This window comes from Maylandia zebra, linkage group LG4 (genome assembly GCF_041146795.1).
Source record: "Maylandia zebra isolate NMK-2024a linkage group LG4, Mzebra_GT3a, whole genome shotgun sequence".
NCBI lineage: Eukaryota > Metazoa > Chordata > Actinopteri > Cichliformes > Cichlidae > Maylandia > Maylandia zebra.
Window position 1 is genome coordinate 23,326,083 of NC_135170.1, and position 24,111 is coordinate 23,350,193.

At 39.7% G+C, this 24,111-nt stretch overlaps 3 protein-coding genes across 3 annotated transcripts; 2 read left to right on the forward strand and 1 right to left on the reverse strand.

Moving 5' to 3' along the window:
• Nucleotides 1–14: 14 nt before the first annotated feature.
• On the reverse strand, nt 15–5,146 carry LOC101483396 (uncharacterized). Its single transcript, XM_004559393.5, has 4 exons — nt 5,009–5,146; nt 3,452–4,087; nt 3,190–3,300; nt 15–2,815 (listed from the first exon to the last, which is right to left on the reverse strand). The coding sequence occupies exons 2-4, from the start codon at nt 4,064–4,066 to the stop codon at nt 1,844–1,846; spliced, it is 1,698 nt and encodes a 565-aa protein (XP_004559450.1). The 5' UTR covers nt 4,067–4,087; nt 5,009–5,146; the 3' UTR covers nt 15–1,843.
• On the forward strand, nt 5,133–10,229 carry rnps1 (RNA binding protein S1, serine-rich domain). Its single transcript, XM_004559392.3, has 7 exons — nt 5,133–5,280; nt 7,317–7,463; nt 7,559–7,738; nt 7,847–7,952; nt 9,309–9,462; nt 9,556–9,697; nt 9,808–10,229. Coding segments are annotated over exons 1-7 (837 nt in total). The 5' UTR covers nt 5,133–5,278; the 3' UTR covers nt 9,914–10,229.
• Nucleotides 10,230–10,966: 737 nt separating this feature from the next.
• On the forward strand, nt 10,967–24,034 carry LOC101483986 (arf-GAP with dual PH domain-containing protein 1). Its single transcript, XM_004559395.5, has 11 exons — nt 10,967–11,321; nt 13,017–13,147; nt 13,591–13,682; nt 15,439–15,521; nt 20,067–20,179; nt 20,383–20,529; nt 20,850–20,933; nt 21,372–21,434; nt 21,551–21,622; nt 21,916–22,144; nt 23,244–24,034. The coding sequence occupies exons 1-11, from the start codon at nt 11,231–11,233 to the stop codon at nt 23,270–23,272; spliced, it is 1,134 nt and encodes a 377-aa protein (XP_004559452.1). The 5' UTR covers nt 10,967–11,230; the 3' UTR covers nt 23,273–24,034.
• The last annotated feature ends 77 nt before the right edge of the window (nt 24,035–24,111 follow it).

Here is a 24,111-nt window from a genome sequence, read left to right on the forward strand (position 1 = left end):
TCAACAAGGTACATGAGCGCACGGTGAAGATAGTGGAGGGGCCCATATTTGCATTGGCCCAGTAGGTAAATGCCACAGCCCTAGATTCAGTGACCCTGTACTAGCTGATCAAAGAGATTATAATGCCACTCCCCTCAGCTGAGTTGTAATGGTGGCTATTTGTATCCCTCTGTTGGTCTAGAGATGTACAGTTATGGTCAGAAATGTACTCATCATGGGGATGAATGTCATGGTAAATTTCGGGTTTTAAGGATTTCTTTAAACTTTCCGTTTATACATTATTATAAATTGTCTATTTTCTCTAATGCACACGGGGTCAAATATATGCATATAACCCAACTAATATTTAGTTAAATATTCCTCAGGAAGCTCTATTTCGACCAGATGGTCACCATCAGCAGAATTCTGGCATAAATGTGGCTGGTTATTTGACCACTCTTCTTTGGTAGAAGTAACTTTAAATGATTAAACTGGTTAAATTGCTCCATCTTTTTCTCCTCATCTAATTCAGGGTTACAGGGGCTGGAGCCTATTCTAGATGCCATAGGGCGAGAGGCAGGGTATGCCCTGTGCAGGTCACCAGTCTGTCGCAGGACCGACACAGAGAAACAGATTTACACTCACATTCACACCTACGGTCTTGACGAGCTGGCAGATTAGAACCCAGGGCCTCACTTCATTGTGGATGGTGACGCTGGCGTTCCAGCAGTTTCCACTTAATGGCAGACTTGAGCCGTTGTAGTTTCTGAACATCCTAACCAATTTCCTCTCATGTGGAGGGGGACAGTTTGAGTATTCTTTCACTCTGGCAAAGTGGTTACACATCTGAATAACTTACAATTATTTAAACTTATTTAAACTATTTAATCTTGGAATCTGCATCTATCCATCTATCTGCTACACAAAGAAACTGCCAGTTGTAGTGAAACATGATCACTAGCAAGAAGTTAATAGGAGCTGGCCTTGTCACGTTAAAAGACATTTGGTCCTGTGTGGATTAGAGAAAGTCCAAGATAAATTCAAACGGCAACCAATTCTTGTTTTTTTTTTTTTTTTTTTTTTTTTTTTTAAAGTCATTAAAGATGTATGCATTACAATCATTCCACCCTGAAAAAAAACACACTTAAAAGAAATAATTAAAAGCCCAATTACTACCCATTTATGCCCACAACAGTATACAGCATGTAAGGCTAAAAGCACCAGATTTTTTTTCTGTATAACAAAAAAAAAGTTTTACAGAAAGAAGCATTACCATTACTTGTCTTTTAGCATAACAATGAAAGTGTTGTCCTCTTCCTTTATATTCAAAATAAGGCAAACACCCAAAACTCGTCACCAATCTAGATGGATAAATACAAATACCACAGAAAAAAAATATACACACACGTGATTGTCCTGAATCGCCCCTTTTAAGAATCACGTTTTCCTTTTTGTTTTTTATTTAAGCATTCTCAGTTTTATATGAGAATGGCTTGTCATCTCTAAAATAGTGAAATGGAAGCATGCTTTGGATCATAATAAGGTCCTTGTGTTTTATAATCAGTTTGCGCAGATGTATGAAAATTAACAGTTGATAATGCCAGTAATGGTGATATAAGATAAACATGTCATTTAAAATGTCTGAATTATTTGTTGCCTGTAGCAAATACAAATTATAATATTTACTAAAAGATTGTAGTATCCTATTGCTGATTGTACCCTCTCCCTTTGGGAAAAAAAAAAAAAACTTGCTACATTGTTTATTGTTATATTTGAAAACATGTTCATAATGCTACAGTCACTCTAAAAAAAAGTACATCAAAGCCCTTGTGGTCCTCAAACAGTGTGTGGAATCTAAAGCCATCTATGGTCCTTCCACTTTGATAATATTGATCTGCTGGTCCTGTGAAGAGTGGTCCGAGTTCAGCACTGGTTGAGTGGAAACGCTGCAGTCCTGGAAAGTCCTTGTTGAGCAGCTGCTTTGGAATTCCGATGTTTTACTCTCCAATGCTCTGAAAGTCTGAGGATGTGACTGTATGCTGTATGTGGAGACATATGATTGCGTGTAGGGAGGCATGAGTGGTTGACTGGTCTGCTGAATATATGCAGCTGAATAAGGTTGTGTTTGAGAAGGGGTGTGAGTAAGAGGAAGGCTTTCAGTATTGCTACATGGTGGAAACCCATTCACGGTTGTAGGACTGAGTCCCGGCAATTTAAAGGCCTCCACATTTTCTAAACCTTCTAAAGAGCTGTAGCTAGGCTGGGTTTGGCTACACTGAGTGTAAGTGCCTTGACTAAAACTGAAGGTGTCTTGGTTAAACGAGGTAGAGGCAGAAGCTGCTGCCAAAGCAGAGGGTGAAGGAGTCTTGTTTTTCTGCTTTTGAACACTGCTACCATGACTCATTTTGGTTGCAATGGTCTGTAGAGTGTTGAGGATCTGCTTCTGAATTTGGGTCTGCTGCGACTGCTCCCTCTCCAGACGGCACTGCTGCTCTACAAGCATCTTCACTGCCAGGCCCAAGCTGCGCACTTCAGAGCCCAAACTCTGAATCTGATCCTGGAAACCGCTTCTGACTCCAGCGTCCTGGGCTGCCTGCTGTGGACTTGGGTTCCCTTCAGTACGAGGAGCACCCTGACTCCCGGGGGCCTGTATGCGGATAACAGCGCCCCCGGGAGACGCAGATGTTAAAGGTGCTTGTGGTCGGTTAGAAAGACGAATCCCAACTCGAGGAGGAGGATGAGGGGGAGGAGGAAGGGAACGAACAGATAGCCCTGGTCTCTGGGTGAGAGAACGTCTAGGAGCGCTGCTACTTCCAGGCTGATTCCCTGTAACAGTCTGTGTAACATTGAAAACATTTCATTTAAAATGGTGTTCACATTGCAGTCGTACTAACAAAAAGCTCAACAACAGATGATGTTTGTATGGCCAGGCTCCCAGACTCAGATCAGAAAATAACAATTTTTTTTTTTTTGGGTCAAGCAAAAAATTTACCAAATACAAAACACAGAAATGTTTTAAGAGAAATAAAAGTGGCGATAAAGAGTCTAAAGACCCGACCATATCACTCCCATGAGGTGACAGCTAAAATTGTGTAAGGAGAAATAAAGCCTATGATTTAACAGGTACTCTCTGATGGTGATAAACTCACATCTTTGTTTAGTAAAAGGGATTCAAAAGCTAAGTGTTAGCTAAAGCTAAATGTATCTCACCTTTTCAGTGGTCAGATCGTAGGTTTCAGGTGGCTGTGGCACAGCATTCCTCATGTCAGTGCCCTGGACACTTGATGGATCTCTCCTTAACAATGATGCCACTGTTGAAAACTGGTGAAAAACAACGTATGAAAGACTGAATAATATTTGGAGGCTAGTTTATGGTAAATTACACAGATTCCATGCACCTGAAGAGTAAATATAAGAGGTACAACTGGGATTATGACACTAAGTACACATCAGTACACTAATGCTTAGGTACCTTCAATCTGTGTGACAATGCTTTATCCAAAATTCTCTTTCGAGCTGCCAGCATTGAACTAGTGGCTGGAGAAGGTGTGACTCTCCGCCTCACTGCTGGTGTGGAAGTCATAGCACAGGTTTCTGACCTTGGTAGAGTGGACTGGGGAGCTCTTTGTTGGCTCTGCTGTGCAAGTGACGTGACACTGACAATCTGGATATCATTTTCATCCTTATGTTCTTCAGGTTGCTGTTCTTTCCTGTTGCCTCCACTGGTTTCCCCGGAGGAAGAGCCCTCTGAGCTGGTGGGAGTCTGTTTAGCAAAGTCAGCAGCAGCTGGGAAGCCAAGACGTTGAGATGAATCCCGTAATAGGTTTCGGATTTGAATGTTACTCCAGCTCTGCTGTACTGCTCCAGTTTGAGCTTGCACCTGTGCTGGTGATGTGCTACTTCCAGGCTCTACAGGTCTCACCCTCCCTGGCGGCCTCCCCTGGAACTCTCTCAGGAACAAGTAGATGGCCTGAGCGGAAACCTTAATGTTCTCCAGCTCCAGCACAGCTTTGATTTTACGGAAACTCAGGCCAGCCTTTCGCAGCTCTACCACTTTGTGCTTTGCAGCATCATCGAGCCGGCCCATGGTGAATTCACCTGTTCTGACCTGTCATAAAAAAGTGAAATTTAGAGTATCTTTAATAATATTATTATTAATAATAATAATATGTATAATAATATAGGAAAGTGGGATCTCTGTAACAATGTTAGAGGTGTAGGGTAATAGCAGCCTTGGCAATAGCTTTGAAATTAAAAAACTAAAAATCCACATATTGTGAAAAAGTATTTGCCTCCTTTCTAATTTCTTACAATCAGGAAGGGGGCAAATACTTTGTCATAACACTCTTCATAGCACAAATGTAATACACATATGATAATATAGTAAATTGTAATTATCCTCTTTGGAGCTAAAAGTGGCCACCCAAACATGTGAGATATCGATGGAAAGCCCAGGATGTCCTCGGTTTAATACATTAGAACTTAGTAGGGTAACTCAAATAAGTCAAAAGACATAGATCGAAAACAAATGTCCATTATAGAGGAGGATATGATTACCTCACATCTCAGATACTTTGAATGTCATTATGAATTCTTCCTGCTAATATAAAAGACATCATCATGTCAAGCTAAACTACAAAATCAGGAAACTTCTTTGGAAATGTGGCTGTCATAACAAAAAGATCAACTTACTGGCTAAACGGAGGAAACTGAAAACACTGCCAATATCTTACATTATCATATAAATATGAAATACAACCAACTATAAATCCAGCGCATAAGAAACAGTTTTTTATTTATTTCTTCTTTTTGTAAGTTCTTCTAGGAACAAAGCTGTGTGCTTTTTAAATTTAATTAAAATTTCCTCAAGAAGAAAAACATAGGGTAGGATTACCCTATGTAGGATTATTTTTTAAACAATGGCATTTTATTGCTGAGTGCGAAGGTAGTGTTGTACAGTAACTCCGTGTTAGCTGCGCGGGGTAACCACCTCAGCTAGCACAGTATCCTTAGAAAGTGATGCACTCACTTGATCTAGAAGAAGGAAGCTCGATCGATGTTTCCTGTTCGGTTATTTCATTTCACGCAGCTCGACGAAACAACAAGGTTATTCCACGAGTGCGCTGGGTCGCACACGCGCTCACTTACAAACTCACATTTTGTCGTCAAAAAATGTAAAATAAACAAATGAGTTGTAAGTGGCGCTCAGGTGGTCACGTAACTTCCGCTTATCGTCATCACCGTGCGACGTTTTCTCAGGCCGCAAGTGGTCGAACTGCGCCTAGCTCCTTTGGAAATCATGTAAGTTTAACCTTTTATTTATCTTTAGTTGAGCTTTTTTTAAACCCGAAAACGTATTTAGGCTTATGCGGAAAATTATGCGACATTTTCTAATCGCAGTTGAAGTCGGTTTTGGGTGAAACAGCAGCTCGCGCGTCGCTTTCTTCTTGTTTGAATGAAATTCAATGGCGGCGCGTTCGTGCTCAAGATGTTAGATGTGAAGTCAACTAGTTTACTTTAATGATTATTTTCCCTTGATAAACAATGTTATTATGGAAAGTTGACTATAAAAAATCTAATAAGAAGACAAATAATTCTAAAACTATTTAAATAATGTCCATTAATTTCTGTTAATACAAGGCAAGAGGCTTTGTTCTACATATATATTGGAGATTCCCCCCCCCCCCCCCCCCCCCCACACACACACACACACACACACACACACACAAACAAAATGTTGCTTACATCATAATAATGTAATCTGCACGTGACAAATACCTGCCAGATTATAAAAACGTAGAGGAAGTGATGGTGGATGAGTTTAAAACCCCGGGGTCAACAAAATTAGACAGGAAAAGAGTAAGACCATAAAGAATGTTCATAGATGTAATGAAGGAGAACATGTAGACGGTAAGAGAATAAAGAAAGCTCAAATTAAATTAATGGGTATATTAAACATGCAGACATACCCAGGAAACCTAAACTAAATTAAACGGAAAACGAAAAAAAAACTGAAGAAAACTGTAGTAGCAAAACATAATGAAAAATACAGAACCTGAATGACTCTGATGGTAGTAATATAACATTAACCTGCATTAACCTGAAAACATTCAAGAAAAGAAGACATCCATAGACACCAAGCATTTAAAGGTTCCAATATCAGACCGCTTAGTACTTAGATGTATAGGGAGAATTAAATCCATACTTGTTAATGAAAACTAAATGGACACAGAAGTGGCCGCACAGAGGTGCAGTGGTTAGCACTGTTACTTCAAAGCAATAAATAAAGGGTGGCTGTAGCTCAGGTGGCAGAGCAGGTCAGAAGGTGGTTCGATCCCAGGCTTCCTCCTGGCTGCATGCCAAATATCCTTGGGCAAGATACTAGCCCCATGTTTGAGTTTGCCTACTAGTGGTGGTCAGAGGGCCCGGTGGCGCCAGTGTCCGGCAGCCTCGCCTCTGTCAGTGCGCCCCAGGGCAGCTGTGGCTACAATGTAGCTTGCCATCACCAGTGTGTGAATGTGTGTGTGAATGACTGAATGTAGTGTAAAGCGCTTTGGGGTCCTTAGTGACTGAGTAAAGCGCTATACAAATGCAGGCCATTTAAGATTTTACCATTTAAAGTCCTGCCATTGAATGCGCTGGCTGGGGCCTTGCTGTGTGAAGTTAGCATGTTCTCTCCCCATGTCTGAGTGGGTTCCTCCCACAACCAAAAAACACAGGAAGGCATTTTCTTGCATACATGGCCGATGTTTCTTAATCGGCCATAGATGTGAATGTATGAATCGGTGTCTGTCTCTGCCCTGTGATAGGCTTTCTAGGTGTACCCTGCCTTTTGGCCTGTAACAGCTGGTATGGGCTCCAGCAGTTGGAGGCAAAAATTAAAGCTTGTAGAGAAAATGGGCGAATTAATACAAATTTAAACATGTCAAAAGGATGTTCTAATTGTAGATCAAGAGATTTGAGGCTGCTGCTCGTTACGAATTGTTCAAGTATTGTAAGTTTAGAAAAACTTGTATTATTTCCTCAGTACAGTTAATTGTTATTTTGTTCTGAAACAGTAACTACCTAACAGAAAACATATGACCTAAAATACAATTTATTTCCCGGATATGTTCCTGTTAAACAAAGACATAGCTGTTAACAAAAACCTTTGTGTTTTAAAAAGCTTTTATCTTTAGAACCGTGAAATATGTTGAGCTCTATTTTCTGTCAACTTTTCAATTAAGCATTTAGTAAAAATATATTTATTTGCAGTGAAAATAATCTTAAAGTAGCAAACTTTGTGCTATTCTTAACGTAAACATATCAAAATAACAGTGGCTTTCCTCTCATCTAAGGGCACCCTCACCTACAAAGCGGAAGGAGGATGAAAAAACAAAAGACAGAGGCAAAGAAAAGCCTGGAACAAAGGAAGGAGAGAAGGAGAGAGGACGAGAGAAAGCAAGGAAACGCCGCAGCGCATCCACTGGCAGCAGCAGCAGCAGGTTTGCCCTCTTAATGGGATCCTTTATCCCAGTGTTGAAAATAAAAATCTGTCCTCTTTCGTCATATATTTCTCTTTTTTATTGATTGTCACCAGATCTAGCTCTTCTTCGAGCAGCAGTTCTGGTTCCAGCTCAGGTTCTTCAAGCGGATCCAGCTCGTCTGGTTCCAGCCGCTCCGGCTCTTCTAGCTCCCGATCCTCTTCGTCTTCCAGCTCCTCGGGTTCTCCGAGCCCCAGCCGCAGACGCCACGATAACCGTCGCCGCTCCCGCTCTGTGTAAGTCTCTTTATCCAATGCAACTGCTTGGTAATTGTGCACAATGATGTGTTGTATGTTCTCTTGTTTGAGTCTTGGTTATTTAGTGTTTTGCTTGTGATTTTCCAGCTCTAAAACACAAAAGACCAGAGATGACAAGGAACGCCGGAAAAGAAGCCCAACACCTAAACCAACTAAAGTTTACTTGGGGAGACTCACCAGGAATGTCACCAAGGTTGGTTTTTATAGCAAAAGGGAGACCTGAGGACCACTCACACTGGAGGGGAAAACAGGCGATAACACACTATGCAGCTAAGGGTTGAAATTACATTAAATTAAATTTATTTAGCACCAAATTACAACTACAGTCGGCTCAAGTTACTTTATATTATAAGGCCTAACAATAATAGATAGAAAACCCCAATAATTAGACGACCTTCTGTATATTGATTTAAAGAGGGGGTATATTGATATCAGTATAAATATACTGATATATTGTGTTGGTGTTTGACATAAATGGAGACACAGGAAACGTCCTTCAAGCATGTTATTACTGTTGGGATTAAATAGTTTGTCCACCAGAGGGCACACTGCAACTTTCCTATTTGCAACACATTAACCAGGCGATCTAGAGTCCATTAGTGTAAACAGGCGACAACTTGTAACAGTAAAACACATTTGTGACTGCACTTTTCTTAGTAAGGATTTTAAATCGCCAAATATCAGTACTGATCTGACAAATCATACATTGGTTGGGCTTTAAAGCTGTGGCAACATGTTGTCACTGATTTTTCTACATTCCTCTGTAATACCAGCTGCACACCAGTACAGTACTTTAGCTTAACTGACAGATAGTTGCCTAAAAGTGAAATTTGGGTGTTTTGGGGCATCGCTTATTAGTGACAAAATTCCTGATGTAAAAATCAGAACACTAAGTGTGAATGTTACAGCTGTCAGATTGTTCCGGGTAAAAGCATCTCATGTTTTACTGCCCATTTCGGCTTTTTTCTCTAATAAGGTTTAGTTCTTATTTTCCCTAGGCTTCTCTGGGTTTCTTCTTCACTGGCTTTTTTCCCCACCTGATATTTATACATAACTCTACATTTAGTAATTAGTTTTTATTAAATAACTGCTCTCCTCCACAGCATGTTCTTGTACTGTCTTCCTCCCCTCACCCACAACTGGTTTTGGCAGATGTCTGTCTTTCCCTGAGCTTAGTTCTGCCATAGGTTTCTTCCTGTTTAAAGGGAGTTTTTCTTTCCCGCTGTCACCAAAGTGCTTGCTCATAGGTGGTAATCCTATTTCTCTTGCAGTATAAAGCACCTTAAGGCAACTGTTGTTGTAATTTAGTGCTATGTAAATAAGAATAGAATAGAATTCTACTTTATTGTCATTGCACATGTCACAAGTACAAGGCAACAAAATGCAGTTTGCATCCATCCAGAAACTGCTTTAGCCATAATATAGATATATTACAAAAATGGAATTGAAAATAAAAACTTTCCCTACATAATGTAATTATTTTAATTTAAATTTTATATTTTTAGAACACAAAGGTTTTTATGTTAACAGCTATGTCTTTGTTTAACAGGAACATATCCAGGAAATCTTTTCTACTTATGGGACAATCAAAGGAGTCGACATGCCAATGGACAGACTCCACCCGCACCTGCACAGGGGCTGTGCTTATGTGGAGTTTGAGACCCCCGAGGAGGCCCAGAAGGCACTCAAACACATGGACGGAGGTATGTGGGTAGTTCTGTGGCTTCGTCATGGAAGATTAATCTAGACAGACTTGCGTTCGTATTGGGTAACTCTTTGTTGACTCTTACGAATAGGTCAGATTGATGGACAGGAAATCACTGCTTGTGCTGTGCTGCCTCAGCGAGTCCGCCCTCCACCCCGTAGACCATCTCCACCCCGCAGAATGCCCCCGCCACCACCTATGTGGCGTCGCAGCCCACCGCGCATGAGGAGAAGGTACTATGAATGATTCGACCAGTTACTGTTTCCATTCGTGTTTGACATTTGTGTTTTTTATCAGGCCTACATGCCCTTCCACACTTACTTATTGATTTACGTTTTTGCAGGTCCCGCTCCCCAAGGAGGCGATCGCCAGCACGCCGCCGCTCTCGCTCCAGATCTCCCGGTCGTAGGCGTCACCGCTCTCGTTCCAGCTCCAACTCCTCTCGATAGACGGGTTTTCGTACTGTACGCGATCTCTCATGGTGCCGAATCGGCTTCGTTTCTTGATTCCTCAGTATTCATGTGGGCTCAACAGAATTCACTCATCTGCATTGTAGCCAACATGGACATTTCTTTAATAGTGCTCTTTGTGCAACATTTTTTTTCCATGTTTTGTATAAGTTTATTTTGGAAAGCTAGACCAGTATGTGTCTTTTTAGGTTGAGCTTGCTCTGCATACAGATCGACCAGTCTTCGAGCGTGTCTTCTTTTTACCTTGTCTTGAATTTTTAGACATTTTGAAAAATAAAACTTTAACAATGTGAAAGGCCTTGTGCCATACTGTTATTGATCATTTCCTAATGGTTCCTGTTTTAAGAGCACAGGCCTTACAGCCACAGGAAAAGAGAAAGGGACAAGGAAAAAGAGGCCTTTGCTGACATTCAGGGTGTGGTGGAATAATCATTTTTGCTTAGGAGGTTCCTGCCTGAGTGACATCACCCAGAAGCATCTATGTGACAACATTGTAAAGTCAAAATTTCTAAATACTGAGGAAACTTTCCTCATTACTTCCTTTATTACCTCCTTTCAGCATATAATTCCTGGTATAGTTGGATGGGTTTGTAAAAAATAGGCTCCTTCTTCACATATTTCCCTTTTCCCATGAAATTTTCTATCACGATTATAGTAAATTTCATGCAGTCTTAATCTTCTTTAACAGGAAATGGTGCGGTGAAACGAATTTTATTAATGAGGATGTCCAGTAAACTGTGCCAGTGAGTCAGCTTACAATGTACCTCTGTACAGTCTAATGGAACAGATCTAAAAGAAATGCAGTTATTATACACATTAAAATCAGTTTGTCCCTAGCATATTTAAATTAATCAAACCTTGATCTAAATTGTTCTTTTCTGTGTGACCGGTCCTGCCGAGTTTGTTAGTAGATTTGAATGACTGATCTGGCAGACTACATTTTGTAGTGAAGTGAAATAGCGAGGAAGAGGTCAAATATGGGTGGTTCCACTCTGCGTAAGTCTCCATTATGACCACTGGAGGTCTCCCTCCAAATAAACAAAGAAGAGTTGTGTTTGCATTTGCTGTTTCAGTGTTAAAGCATCTACACAACGCTGAACGTGCTTCATTTTTCTTCTTCTTCTCATCGAGGCACCACCTAAATTCGACACCGCTCCTGTTTGGCCAAGCGCGCTCTGACGCCCTGCGAATTTACTTCAGTTCGTCCGGCCACAGTATCTGGGCTACTTTCTATGCAAGACTGCTGGAGGATTTTAGGGGTTGATCAGGCGTCGGAGCAAAATAGGTTAAACTTAAATGACCTCCGATCACGAAATGATCAGACAGCGTGTGAAAGCGCTTCTGGACAAACCTGGGAATGGGAACTGTGCCGACTGTGGAGCTGCAGGTAGGCTGGAGGAGTGGAGTCACTCTCAGATGCTGGACATCCAGTTTTAAGAGTGTTCATACATTCTGTGGCAATCCCAACTGAGACACACGAACGTAACTGCTTTAGTTTCTCTTCTCGGGCAGTTATGACACCTGTGCGATAGTTGACACAATGAAGATTTTCACACTGATGCAATACGTTTGTGAGTTCTGATAAAAAAACAACAACAACAACCAATACTGTCAGTCGGAGGTTTTCAGTAGTTTCAGTAAAAAATTTTTTTTTATTATTATTATTTTTACTGTTCATGCTAAGTAGCCAAATGGGTGTTTATGTACGTGGTTGGTTTTCTTCAGCTTGCAGACATGTGGTCACACACCCTGAGGAACACACCTAGTTGTTTAACATTAATCAAATCTGCAGCTCAGTATATGAGAGCATGCATGCATTTTCAAAAAGGTGTTGCTTGTGAAATTTACTTTCACTTATCTACTCTGCAGCCTTCAAGATTCTCTTGTGTGGAAGGCGACAAGCACATGAGAGCATCATATTAAAATACCAGTAATAAACACGGCTGCAGTTCTCTTGGAGTCCTTTCTTTCAGCTCTAAGTTTTGAACACACTCATACATTTTTAGGCTCTGCGTGCATTACACTTTCTGTGTAGAATGACTTCAGTGTTAGACCGAGAGGGTGAGTCGGCGTGGGACTTGCTAACCACGCGGCAGCATCTTGTCTCAGTGTTACAGATACACGGTTTCGCATGTGCACAGTTTTTAAATTATGCTCGAGGAAGTAATCGAGCTCTTTGTTCTCATGCTCTCTTGCATGTGTGCGGCTTTGCCTTCCTCAGAGACGGTTTAAAGGCTGCTGAATGCTGACACCAATCTTGTTGCCCCAGTTCTGCGGTTCAGTTACAAAATAACCACAATGGCAGGTATAATATAGCCTCACGCTGGTCAGTGCAATGACGCTAAAAATTAAACTTCGAAATATATCTGCATCTCCTCACACCTTCACTGTATTATAACCCTGCTCAGCGTTTGTTCTCTGTACTAAATTTAAAAACATTTAGTGCAGCTTGTCATACTGCATGAGTTAAAAAAAAAAAAAGAAGAGTGTGTGGTATACATAAAACTTTGTGAAGTTTTTTCTTTCCCTGCTTTTCAACTTTTAAACCTTTGCTTAAGCATTCATGTTAAAGGTGAATGTGATGTGTATTTATGTATCTATTCCTGCATACAGACGCTTATTAAAAACACGGGGTCTTGATATAAATACTGAAGATTTAGGCTGCCTAAATTTAGGTCCTAGAAACAAGCTTATTGCGCACTAGTAACTTCCTGTGTATACTATAGTGAGCATATGTGGAAATCTATTTATGCTGTGCGCTGATCATCTGCTTATGTTAAAGACGAAGAGGCAGAATGACCGAGAAACAACCAAGCTTTTATCGTTGGCTTGTCTTAATCTTGTTATGCTTCTGCCTGTGCTGATTTCTGTTCTTTCTCAGGCGACATTTGTAACATATTTGTGTTTATTTGAAATCTTAATCAACTACAGCAATGGTTGTTCTATTTGCCTGTGATAACCACTTTTCCCAGTTACTATTTGGAACCATTAGTGTCTGTCAGGAATTTTTCAGTGTGGCAGTTACGTAAGGTAAAATATTTTGTGTGTGTGTGGTCATATACCTCTTTATCCTGCATTACAGGCCCAGAGTGGGCATCGTACACCCTTGGCGTGTTTGTGTGTCACAGCTGCTCAGGCCTCCATCGAAACATTGCTCAGATCAGCAAGGTCAAATCTCTTATTCTGGATCCCTGGACCCCTTCTGAGTTGGAGGTGAGAAACCCAGTAGGAGATCCTCTAGTAAGTGGGGATCAGCAATCAGGCTTGAAATCACATCTGCACCCATCTCTCTCAAGCACCTATGAGCAGCTATCTTTCTGTCTCCCACACTTCCCCCTGCATCTCTGCTTGAAAAAATAATAAAGGTCATCTATATGAATTAAGCTTGGACTAAAAGAAATGGGCCAGCAGCTGACGGACACAACCAGCTTCTTTGTGTACTTATGCAAAGGCGTGTCTGTGTATACTTCTCTGCGTGCTGAGCAGCATCCTCAATTTTAAATACGAAGACACAAAAGTGCAGCAGTCAAACTTTGGGCAAAGAGTCAGCCAAACTAACACTGAGCTCCAAACACAGCATTTTGAATATCTACAGAAAGCTGTGAACACAAACAGATATTCCTTATAGAGTGAATGTTTTTTCCCCTCCTCCACAGTTTATGGACTCTGTTGGTAACAATGCTGCCAAAGCCATATATGAACAGCTAGTTCCTGCCTTTTACTACTGCCCCACCTTCAAGGATTGCACGTAAGTAATCCATCCTCTTTTGTTCCACTTTATGTTTGAGTCACCTCTAAATACGCAGTCAAAATGTAAAGAAAGTACACCCTCTTTCACTTCGAAGGTTTTACACATTAGTACATAATAAAAAATATTATGTTCCTCAGCAAATCTTGAAATTTGGTAAATACAACCTCAGACAAGCTACAATACGCGACATACTGCACTGTGCCATTGTATATTTAACAAAGATTAAGCCAAATTGCAGAAGCCGTGTGAAAGTATAACCTTAGGGATTGAGAGGGAAGGTAGCACACAGGTTCTACTAATCAAATGAACTTGATTGATTGATCATCAGTAAGTGTGAGCACCTCAAACAAAGAAGTTTTGGCAGCTTGTTGTTCTGGATCATTCAGATACGCACTGACACAATGCCCAAGATGAAAGGCATTTGCAGTGATGTTATAGAAGCAATTGTTGCTGCCCACTAGTCTGGAAAGGGTTATGAGGTCATTTTCCAACAATTTCAAGTCCATCTTCCTAGAGTGAGAAAGATTCTTCACAAGTGGAAAACATTGTAAGGCCTCTTGCCAACCATGTTAAATGTTAAAGTACATGACAGTAGAAAATTAGAAAAACAAAAGAAATATGGCACTTTAGAAGGGTCGCCTTGATGCCGCCTTCATGGCTTATGTTTGCAAAGTTGCATCTGAGCATACCAGAAATCTTCCTGAACAATGCCTTTTGGACAGATGAAACCAAAAGTCAAAAGTCTGGCCATAATGCCAAGAACTATGTTTGGTAAAAAAAATAAACGCAGCACCTCAGCACAAACACACCAAACCAACAGTCGAGCACAGTGACAAAGGGGTGATGATGATCATTTTAACACAGGCTAAGGACCAGATTATTTTTTATTATGTCTTGATATGTAAAACCTTTTAAATTGAAAGAAGGTTTCCATTTTCTTATTATGACTGCAACATGGATAAGCACAAAGCAGTGGGATATGACAGAAACTGTTTTTGTTTTTAGTAATAAGTATTGAAAACTATTAAAACTAGTAAATTTCTCTCTATATATGCTCTAAATTAATTGTTATTTTATGCAGTAAATATTAGCAATGGTGCCTTTAAGCCTGCAGCTGTTGGGAAAATGGATGTCTTCATTAACAAGTGGTTTTGGTTTGGCAGGATGACATTGATAAGAATGCCCAGTTCCTGTAGTATGAACAGGAAGCAGCAATTCAGCACGAGGGTTTCTTCTTAACTGTTCAGCGATATAAATAACAATTTTGAACAGCACCACAGTGACCTGTCATGTCAGAAAGTCTAAACGGGCATGTGTTGTGTTTTGGAGGGGTGACTGATGAGTGAAGAAAATAGGGATGAAAAAGGCAGATCCATTTACTACAGTGAAGAGCTGCACACACAGTAATACCGCAGCAGTTTGAACATACTGAGAAGATGCATACAAGTGCAATTATTATGATTATTATTATTAAGGGAACCAAAAAATACAGAAAATGGAAAAAAGGAGAAGAATATGACGCTAAAGAACATCACACACCATCTAATCGTTATTATGTTTGAAACAGGACAAGGGAGACACAAATGATAATTACAAGATGATGAGGTTGTATTTGATAGATGTTTGCACAAAATGAATCCACGAGGGTCGGCATCTGCGCAAGTTAATGAGATGTTTACAACAAATTAGCTGAGGCATGAAGTAAACATCAAACCCAGGCAGAGCTGAGTGTCTAACAGCCTCCGTTCTGCAGGGTCCTGCGGGATCAGTGGATCCGAGCCAAGTACGAGAGGAAGGAGTTTTTGTGCGTGGAAAAGCAGGAACCCTACTCGGCAGGTAAGAATACAACATACCTGTGCACAGTTATATGCATATAGTTATACCCTTTTACATGACCAAAAGAAGATGTATTTCTGCGTCTTACGCTGCACCACCCATTCAGTGTTGATTGAATCAGCGAGAAAGCGTCATCTATTAACCCAAACAAGGATCGAGGACAGAAAACACGCCACTTTACCACCTCCACTTCAAGTAATAATTCAGGAATTTGGGAATAAAGAAAATAATTGAAGGGCATAAAAACAGAAATGAGATATATCAGCTTAATTGGTGAGATGTTGGCAGGTGCTGTTGTTGCAGGAGGTACTATGTGACTTGGTAATGGCATCAAAGGGTGTAATAGGAAATAAATAGTCATGGTCCACCAGGCACCATCACCCAGTGCTCATTTACATAGCCCAGCCCAATTAGTCAGCTGTTTAGAGATAGATGGTGTGTCAGCATGGCTTATGTTGCAGAGACAATGAGGGTATGTCATCAAGTGAAGAAAACGGTATTTTTCTGCCCTACAGATCCTTTTTATTCTCGTTTCTCACTAATTACCAAAACACCCTTTTCTCATTTTAGTTTATCTAAACTCAAACTTAATGTGTGAACACTTATCCATGCCTTTTGTGCTGAATCATGTCCCTTTCATAATGGACGTCTGGCTAATTGCCCAATGCAGTCTCATAAGAGACAAAGAAGCACCAGTGGAAACCAGACTCAGTTAATCAATAACGGACGCCTCTGCCACTGACTGGCAATGAGTGTGCAAATGCCAAGACTGGACTACTATGAGTCTGCCTGTTATGACTATTGTGATTTTCGCATGCACGAATGTATGACACAGCTAAGATTATGATGCGAAGATTATGTAGCGTTTCCAAAACAATCTTCTCTTATTCACTTCTCTGAATAATATGGACACACCCTCATTAGTGGACGTTACATTTAGAGTTCTCATTTCATATCGTCAGTATCGTCTGTTGAGTTGCACAATGGCCATGATTGTAAAATGAGGTGCATTGCATCGCTGGGTGTGTAACAGAAAATCCCTATGCTGTTTAAATCATGGCATAAAAATTGCTTTTTTTCTACAGTCGCAAGGGCAGTATGCAGTCGATTCACAAAACCTAAATAAAATAGCAAACAGAAAATGTATTTGAATTGAATCCATGCTAAAAGCAATAAAATGCACTTTAAGATATTTAAAGCAGATGATATATTTAACACCGATGACAGGAGAAACTTTATTTATATAAAAACAAAACTCCAGTTATTCGATTGTTATCTTTATACATCTTTATTCTTTCTAACCAATGTCTGAACTGTTGGTAACTATTTATTTATATATTGTTTTAAGACCTTTATACACACTGCATGTATGGTTTTCACCAAACTCGGTGCCAAAAAGATAGGCGTAGTTGTATTAATGACAATAAATTATTATTTATTTTAATATTTACAACTTTTTTGGACACTGTATGAAATGTTTAGATACAGAATATAAGTGCTGAAAATGGGCAAAAAGTTGAGGTTAATGTGTGAATAGTTAACCCGGCACTCTTTGAGATAAATGATTTAGTAGAACGGAGTAATTTGAAGTATTTTTATTGTGATTAGACCTTTTTTTCCAGAGCAGGCTGTCTTGTTTTTCAGGGCAATGGGGATCTTGTGTTGTGTGTTCATACCTATTCATAGGATCTTATTTAAAAGAGCCACACATAAAGGATAGGCCTACCCCACAATGTTACAATGCTGCTAAGTTCTGAGAAATCCACTCTTCTCTTTAGCAACTACTCAGAGTTGAGCAAAGTCTGAGGAAATGGGAAGCTGTCAGACGTGTGTATATGTTACCCAGATAAGAAATGATGGTCACAAACCATACATACTATCAAGCTTGAAAGACTGCTTCCCCTGGTAACGTCTGTTTGGAAAACAGGAAACAAGGCAAGTTAAATTTTGTTCAACCCGACAGAAAGCAGTTTAAAAAAAAATTGTACATTATATAATACAATACTTTGTTACTCAAAACCACACCTTCAGAAGGTGTGTGTGTGCGATTGTGTCTTAGAATTTGTAGTAGGGCAGCATCACAGATGGTAGGTTCACATGCTGTAGTCCACATGATGAGGAAGCAGAATGTGATGGGTAAAATCAACACAGTTCCCTTTTAACTAAGTCGTATGAGGTTGTCACTGGGTGTCTCTGAGGAACCTCGTGCATTTAAAAATTAGCATAAAGCTTAAGATTTGCTTTTGTTGTGTGCCAATATACAATCTGAAGTGTATTGTGCGTTGTATTGTTAGTGCTGCAGAGTAGATGTGCAAGGCAAGCAGGAAGGTTTGTAACTAATTGCTCTGGTCTCGTGTTAGTCAGGTCAGCTGAACATATTTAAAATGTAGACCGCAGATTTGAGTCTGGGCTAAGATCCTGGCACACATATGGATGTTTGCATGCAGAAACTAAAAGTCTTCTCAGTTGCAGGTAGAGAATATAAAGCCCTGTTATCATAGTCTCATGACAGTCAAACTTTGTCTCTCTGTCAATGCTCCCTTGTGTTGTGCTGTGCAGAGGTTTAGAGCATGTGAATATGCGTGCCTGCCGTGGAGGAAGAATGCCCTCTTTTGTGCATGAGCATTGTATACAACAGCGCACATAGATTTTATGCCAAAACATGCAGTATTCATCTGTGCAGGATCTGGAGAGAGACGGACACTGCCATCCGAAACTCCCTTTGCTCTTCCAAGTGTTTGCAAATCTTTAACTTTCTGTTATCTCAGTGAATCATTTCTCTTCTTCTCCTCTGTTCTGTCGTTGTGGAAGGTTTGACCCCATCCCAGAGGTGGAAGAAAACAGGTTCAGGTTCATAAATTATTGATGAAGCTATTGCTCAGCCACAGCAACAGGTTCTATTTGTGACTCAAAATGCATATTTAAGTAGGAAAGTGAAGAAAGATGCAGGTGTACCATAATTCTAGGTACTGTAATTTACTGTATAAATTTCTGGCACATCCTCCTCTTATTTTGAAGCCTCTGGCCTCTATAGCAATGTATTTAACCTCATGCAGCAGCAGCAATTAACTGAGGTGCTTTTTTTTTTTTTTTTTTTTTTTTTGGTACAGTTTCTTGCGGGGGAAGTAGTTTTCGTTGTTTCTGACGAATCAATGTAATATATTACTAGGAACACATGCAGCTATTCATATCCAGTCAGATTTCCATTTAATTTTGATTAAGACCATTTGCTCACGTAGTATGCACCCTTAAACACTTGGCTGCCTAATTAGCCTTTTGAGTGCTACATGTAAAAATGGGGAAACTTTGTAGTTCACGTGTGACTATGGCGATTGCGTTGTAGCATCACAGTGTTGGTAGAGTAACAGCTGAGGAACAATACCCAAGTGTTTTTTGATTTCGTATCAACTTCAGCATCAGGATCTAGCTCTCTGTTATTTGGGTGCATTTTATATTTCCTTAGTGTTTCAGTTTTAATTGTCTGTATGAGAATAATGTTATTACGGTTTTGTGTGTGGCCATGGTCAAGAATAGGACCATCTACTACTGTGTGTGTGTCTATGTGTTTGTGGGGAGGAGAAAATAGGTGAATGATTGACATGATTATTTAGGTATGACTAAAAATAAGTGGAGTCATTCACTGCTCCCGATTGTTCAGTTACAGCTATGAAACAAACGTGCTTAGTGTGTGTGCTAGCATATTTGTTTCAGTCATTTTCAGGCTTGTAGATCAGTAGAAGCTTAATTATTTATGTATAGTAAAAGCCATTACTGAGGTTCTTAGAACAGTGGTCACAAATACTAAAAGGGTACACACACAAGCACAAGGTCATCAGTATGTCTTTCAGTGGCCTCCACCAATGTTGTTACTGGTTAGCTCTTCAAGCGATTGTGTAATAGGCGTTTAATTCACCGGATGAGTAACCACAAGACGTGGTTGTGCAATAATATAACTTATGTTTTCTTTAGCATTTGGATTAGTTTAAACCTATTTAGCAAGACAATGTGGGTTTAGGGATTTCCGTACTTGCTTTCTGGAATTAAAGTGTCAGCCATGAGTGTAAGGCGGCATGAGTCAATTTTTTTTTTTTTTTTTAATGGCAAGTGGATATAAAAGCTTTGTGTATTGTGCAATTGCTGCAACTCTTCAGAACAATTTCTGTCTAAATATATCAAAATAGTAGGAGTTAACCTGGCAAAGCAAATTAAACCATATAATTTTAGATTTTATTTGAAACATAGCATGAACATAAGCGATGGGAACTGAACACTGAACAGGGTCAGAAACAAAGGTCCAAAACAAATGCCAATGCTACAGTATATGCAGAGAGGCTATCATTGTTTTATAATGTAAATGGATCAGCCTTAAAAGTGACAGTTTTCTTCTTGCTCTAAATCACCCAGTGCACATTTATCTATCTGATTATCAAGTTAATAACAGTTTGTTTATTTGTGGACATTTCTTAGATGTGTGTCTGAGATTTTCAGCATTAATAAAAGTTGTTTTGCTTTCACCCCCAACCTGTGTTTCTCTCCTCCTGGCAGGCTACAGAGAAGGGTTTCTGTGGAAACGTGGCAGAGACAATGGACAATACCTAAGCCGAAAATTTATTCTGTCCGAGCGAGAGGGTGTGCTTAAATACTTTAACAAGCATGACGTGAGTTCTGTCTGTTTTGCTTACACTCTATCACTTCATACATGTCCTGATTTTTCTCTTTGTAATATATGAAGTTGTATAAATAAGGAGCCTGTGTGTTTTGGCAAATGTGGTTATCTCCTAGTCTACAATTGGTTAATAATGTGCAAAAACAGCCTTGATAATGGCGAGAATGTTTAACAAAAAGTCTTTACTTTCTGCAGGCCAAAGAGCCTAAAGCGATTATGAAGATCAATACTTTGAATGCCACTTTCCAGCCATCCAAAATGGGCACTGCCCATGGCCTGCAGATAACCTACTTAAAGGACAACAGCACTAGGAATGTCTTTGTTTACCATGAGGATGGAAAGGTGAGTTGACATGCCCCGTTTGGTGTTTCAGATGGGAAATCGTGAGCTTGGGAAAGTTAATGTGTCCCTCTAGAGGAAAAGGTTGGCAATTACAATTCAACATGTAACAAATTTACTTTAGTAAGAGCATCACAGGGATCTGTTTAATTAAAAATAGTGACCAATATATTTGCCAATAGCTTAGTTTCAGATGGTTTTCTTACAAAGCATTTTTAAGAAGTTACCTTGTTAGTGGAGTTAATTGGGGATGGGACCAATGGTTTAAATGACATGATAATGTGTAACTTAGCCATTATACTTCCTTATGTCCTTCTCTTAAGGAAATAGTGGACTGGTTCAATGGCATCAGAGCAGCTCGATTGCGCTACCTGCAGGTGGCTTTTCCTCTAGCTCTAAACTCTGAGGTGAGTAAGTGCTCTCATATATGGGCTCCTGCATGAAGGCAGCTACAACTAAGGTGGCTGAAGACAAGTTTTTCCTTTTCTTTTGAACTTGTCATTATGAAGGTAATATTGCACACAATAATGGCATCTTTTGTGCTTCAATCTGGTTGCTGTACTCATGATTTAAGCTCATGTAGAGGTTTAATTTAAACCTTTTGCAGGTGTTTTTAACTTCAGTACAGCTCGGTAAACTGTATTTATTTCTAAAATGTCAAATTCAATTCAATTCAGTTTTATTTATGTAAAACACTAAATCACAACAACTTCTCAATGTGGTTTAACTGCAAACCAGTAGTCAGTTTAATATAAGCATGCGCACATATACAGTTAAAAAAGAAACGAACAACAAATCAAACGTTTTCCTGAAATGATTGAGTATGTTTCTTTTTCTTTGTGCAGCTGCTGCCAAAGGTAACCAGAAACTACCTAAAAGAGGGCTACATGGAGAAGACTGGTCCAAAGGTGATTTTGTTTTGTGTAGATAAATTGCCGATCATATAGCACAGGAGAAAAATAAAATAAAAAAATCACAGTGATGCCGTCAAGATGACTTCGATGTCTTGTTTTCTGTCCTGCAGCACACAGAGGGCTTCAAGAAGAGGTGGTTTACGATGGATGACAGGAGGCTCTTGTATTTCAAGGATCCACTGGTAGTAAAGTTTCACCAGTAAAACATATGAAAATAATTTTAATTACACACTGTGACCAGCAGATGGTGCTGTGATGTTTCTCTACAGTCAATTCTTGTTTTTAAGAGACCATGACCCAGAATTTGTGCAAGTAGCCTTTAGCACAGCGCCTTTGATTTTATTCACACGTTTTGTGTGTTTTTATACTTTAATGAAGCAATTTCCATATCCATTAACTCTTCTGAATTTAAGTTTGATTCAGGTACATAAAACTACATTACATACATTAAAACTGCTTCTCTCTCTGCTTGTAGGATGCCTATGCACGTGGTGAGGTCTTCATCGGTAGTCAGGAAAATGGCTACATTGTGCTTCCCAACCTCCCTTCCACTATCCAGGGTTACCATTGGCCATTTGGAATAACAATAGTGACCCCAGATAGGAAGTTCCTCTTTGCATGTGAGACCGAAGTGGAGCAGAAAGAATGGATCACTGCTTTCCTTACAGTTATTAACAGACCAATGCTGCCTCAGGAGTATGCAGGTTAAAATAAAAAAAATTACAAAACACATACAGTGCTGTGCAAAAGTCTTGAGCCACCCCTCATTTTTTAATATTTTGCTAGGAAATGTGCAAAGATACAAAAAAGTGCTGTGTAAATAGTTATCAGGAATTGTTCTCAATGCTTCTTTAAGGATGTTCAAAGCTCTTCTTTGGATGTTGGCTGGCTTTTGTTCCATTCTTTGTTGAGATGATCTCACACTGATTCAGTAACGTTGACCTCCGGGCTCTGGGGAGGCCAATCCATGGCTGATACTGTCCCATTGTGTGTTTTCTATCAAAGGTATGCTTTTACTGCACTTGCAGTGAAAAATGAAGCTGCTGCCAATCTGACAATTTCTAGATAGTATTGCACAGTGGATCAAAATCAGATACTTTTCTGTGTTCATAATTCCATCGTCCATCCATCCAAACATCCTTTTCTGCTCATCCTTATTAGGGTTGTGGGTGGACTGGAGCAGGTATAGGGCAAGAGTCAGGGTACACCCTGGACAGATCGCCAATCTGATGCAAGGCTCATATTTCCACCAATTTTGACAAAATCTGACACACAACTGGCTGAAAACCATGACAGAGCTTGGTTGTAGAAACTTACACTGTTGTGTACACTTTTTAGCTCAAAGCTCTTTGGGAATCACCTTATTAGTACATAAATACTATTTTGTACCTGTCAAACTGTGTTATCTTTGGCATTTGTTAAGATTCAACAAAAGAAAGTAACAAATTTTTAATTGGTTCTAGTCTGTTATGTGCAGAGACAGCACCGGCTCATGTCCTAAATGCCTTATAATGCTTGAAAGAGTAACAGGTTAGTCTTGAATGGTTTCGCGAAACAAAACATAAGATATTCTTCAGGTCAAGAACAAGACCTGGACTTAAAGTGAGTGAAAAAGCAGCTGATGTCAAAAGAAGATCTTTAGAAAGAATGAAACAAAGTCGGGTCCTTGGAAGCAAAATATAAAGAAATAAGGAGTGGCTCAAGACTTTTGCACAATACTGTAAATCGTTTTTTAATACATAGAAGAACGTGCCACTATTTTCTTAACTCATGTGGCTCTATTTTCTTTCTCCTTTTCTACAGTGGAGGCATATTTTAAGCACAAACCGTGATGAGGACGAAGAACTTGGTGCAGGGTGAGGAATATAGAAACTGCCGCTGGAAGAAGAAAAAAACCTTGACATCTTGTAATAGAAGCACTTACGAAAACTGAAGGCTCACATAGAAAACAGCCTCACGGTGACACAGCTTTGATTATTTGGCATTCCAGCAGTTACCCTTTTGTCTCTGCCTGTCGTCTTCGTCAGCCTCACCTACATGATGTGCCAGACACGTTTCGTGGGGAGCCATGAATGTTAGCTAACTCATCTGCTATGTGGTCTGACTTACTTTCATACTTGAAACAGGACATTTACACTGAATGTGCAGATGTGTGTGTGTCTGTAAACTTGGAGTTAGAACGGCTGCTGCTCACGAGATTTCAGTGTAGTGTTCTGTCATCAGTAACAAGATTACATTTCAGATGTATGAACTGCAAACTTCTGACCAATTATATGCAGACCAAAACAGATTTATCTGACATCAAACTGCATGTTAACATCATTAAGGTGGTATACATACATTATTTTATATTAGACTTTCTGTAAAAATATGTGTAATTCTGAATGTATTTATTTTTTTTAAACTGTCTAATTTTCTATGTGCCACACAGGTAGAATAAACAATTTTTGCTTTTTTTTTGTTAGCACAGATGTAATCAATGTAACAACTAAGTACTGCCTAGCCTTACTGCTTCTTCTATATATACACAACTATTTAAATATTTCCTTTATGTCATGAGTTATTATCCAGCAGAGGGAGACATAGGAAAGGCTTTAGACTAAAAAAGGCTCCAGCAGCTTAACTTCATCAAACCAGTGATTGCTGGTCTACACTTTAAGTGATTTGTGAA

Coding starts and splice junctions, on each gene's coding strand:
- LOC101483396 (XM_004559393.5), bottom strand. CDS start 4,066: ATGGGCCGGCTCGATGATGCTGCAAAGCACAAAGTGGTAGAGCTGCGA. Junction 3,301..3,451: donor CATTGTCACACAGATTGAAG/GTACCTAAGCAT, acceptor GTTTTTCACCAG/TTTTCAACAGTGGCATCATT. Junction 2,816..3,189: donor ACGATCTGACCACTGAAAAG/GTGAGATACATT, acceptor AATGTTACACAG/ACTGTTACAGGGAATCAGCC.
- rnps1 (XM_004559392.3), top strand. Junction 7,739..7,846: donor CGTCGCCGCTCCCGCTCTGT/GTAAGTCTCTTT, acceptor GTGATTTTCCAG/CTCTAAAACACAAAAGACCA. Junction 9,463..9,555: donor ACTCAAACACATGGACGGAG/GTATGTGGGTAG, acceptor TCTTACGAATAG/GTCAGATTGATGGACAGGAA.
- LOC101483986 (XM_004559395.5), top strand. CDS start 11,231: ATGACCTCCGATCACGAAATGATCAGACAGCGTGTGAAAGCGCTTCTG. Junction 13,148..13,590: donor GGACCCCTTCTGAGTTGGAG/GTGAGAAACCCA, acceptor CCTCCTCCACAG/TTTATGGACTCTGTTGGTAA. Junction 20,934..21,371: donor CTCTAGCTCTAAACTCTGAG/GTGAGTAAGTGC, acceptor TTCTTTGTGCAG/CTGCTGCCAAAGGTAACCAG.